This window comes from Crocuta crocuta, unplaced genomic scaffold, assembly GCF_008692635.1.
Source record: "Crocuta crocuta isolate KB4526 unplaced genomic scaffold, BGI_CrCroc_1.0 scaffold1307, whole genome shotgun sequence".
In the NCBI taxonomy this organism is placed as follows: Eukaryota; Metazoa; Chordata; class Mammalia; order Carnivora; family Hyaenidae; genus Crocuta; species Crocuta crocuta.
Genome location: NW_027533394.1, coordinates 218,807 through 219,550, shown reverse-complemented (window position 1 = coordinate 219,550; position 744 = coordinate 218,807). Strand labels below are relative to the sequence as shown.

The 744-nt window shown below is 63.8% G+C and overlaps 1 protein-coding gene across 1 annotated transcript in view; it reads left to right on the top strand.

Annotated features, from left to right (window-relative positions):
* Positions 1-744, top strand: part of IQSEC2 (IQ motif and Sec7 domain ArfGEF 2) — a 77,012-nt gene that overhangs the window by 812 nt on the left and 75,456 nt on the right. Inside the window, 1 exon segment of the mRNA XM_077748283.1 lies at positions 8-471. Within this exon segment, the coding sequence (XP_077604409.1) occupies positions 8-471 (464 nt within the window).

Here is a 744-nt window from a genome sequence, read left to right as displayed (position 1 = left end):
GGTGGAGTACCTGCTGGAGCTGAACAACATCATTGAGAGCCAGCAGCAGCTGCTGGAGACCCAGCGGCGGCGCATTGAAGAACTGGAGGGCCAGCTGGACCAGCTCACCCAGGAGAACCGCGACCTGAGGGAGGAGAGCCAGCTGCACCGCGGGGAGCTGCACCGGGACCCCCACGGCGCGCGGGATAGCCCCGGCCGCGAGAGCCAGTACCAGAACCTGCGCGAGACCCAGTTCCACCACCGCGAGCTGCGGGAGAGCCAGTTCCACCAGGCGGCCCGGGACGTGGGCTACCCGAACCGAGACGGCGCCTACCAGAACCGGGAGGCAGTGTATCGGGACAAGGAGCGGGACGCCGCCTATCCGCTCCAGGACACTACCGGCTACCCAGCCCGCGAGCGCGACGTGGCCCAGTGCCACCTGCACCATGAGAACCCAGCCCTGGGTCGCGAGCGTGGCGGGCGGGAGACCGGGCCAGCGCACNCCTGATTCCATTTTCTCCTCTCCCGTCCCAGCCTGTCAGGAGAAGCTGGGTCCTGCTCAAGCAGCGGACACCCCTTCTCTGGCCACCCCAGCCTGGCTTGGCCAGATGAGTGCAGGTGTCTCCTCTTTCTCAAAACCGTGGCCAGTGAGGGCCTGCAGCAGTCATCACCCCTCCACTTCTTCACCCCTAGCTGTACCCTTGCCAGAGGATGGCTTTTCATTTATTGCTTTATTTTGGAATTGCTTCTTGGGATTTTAATTAT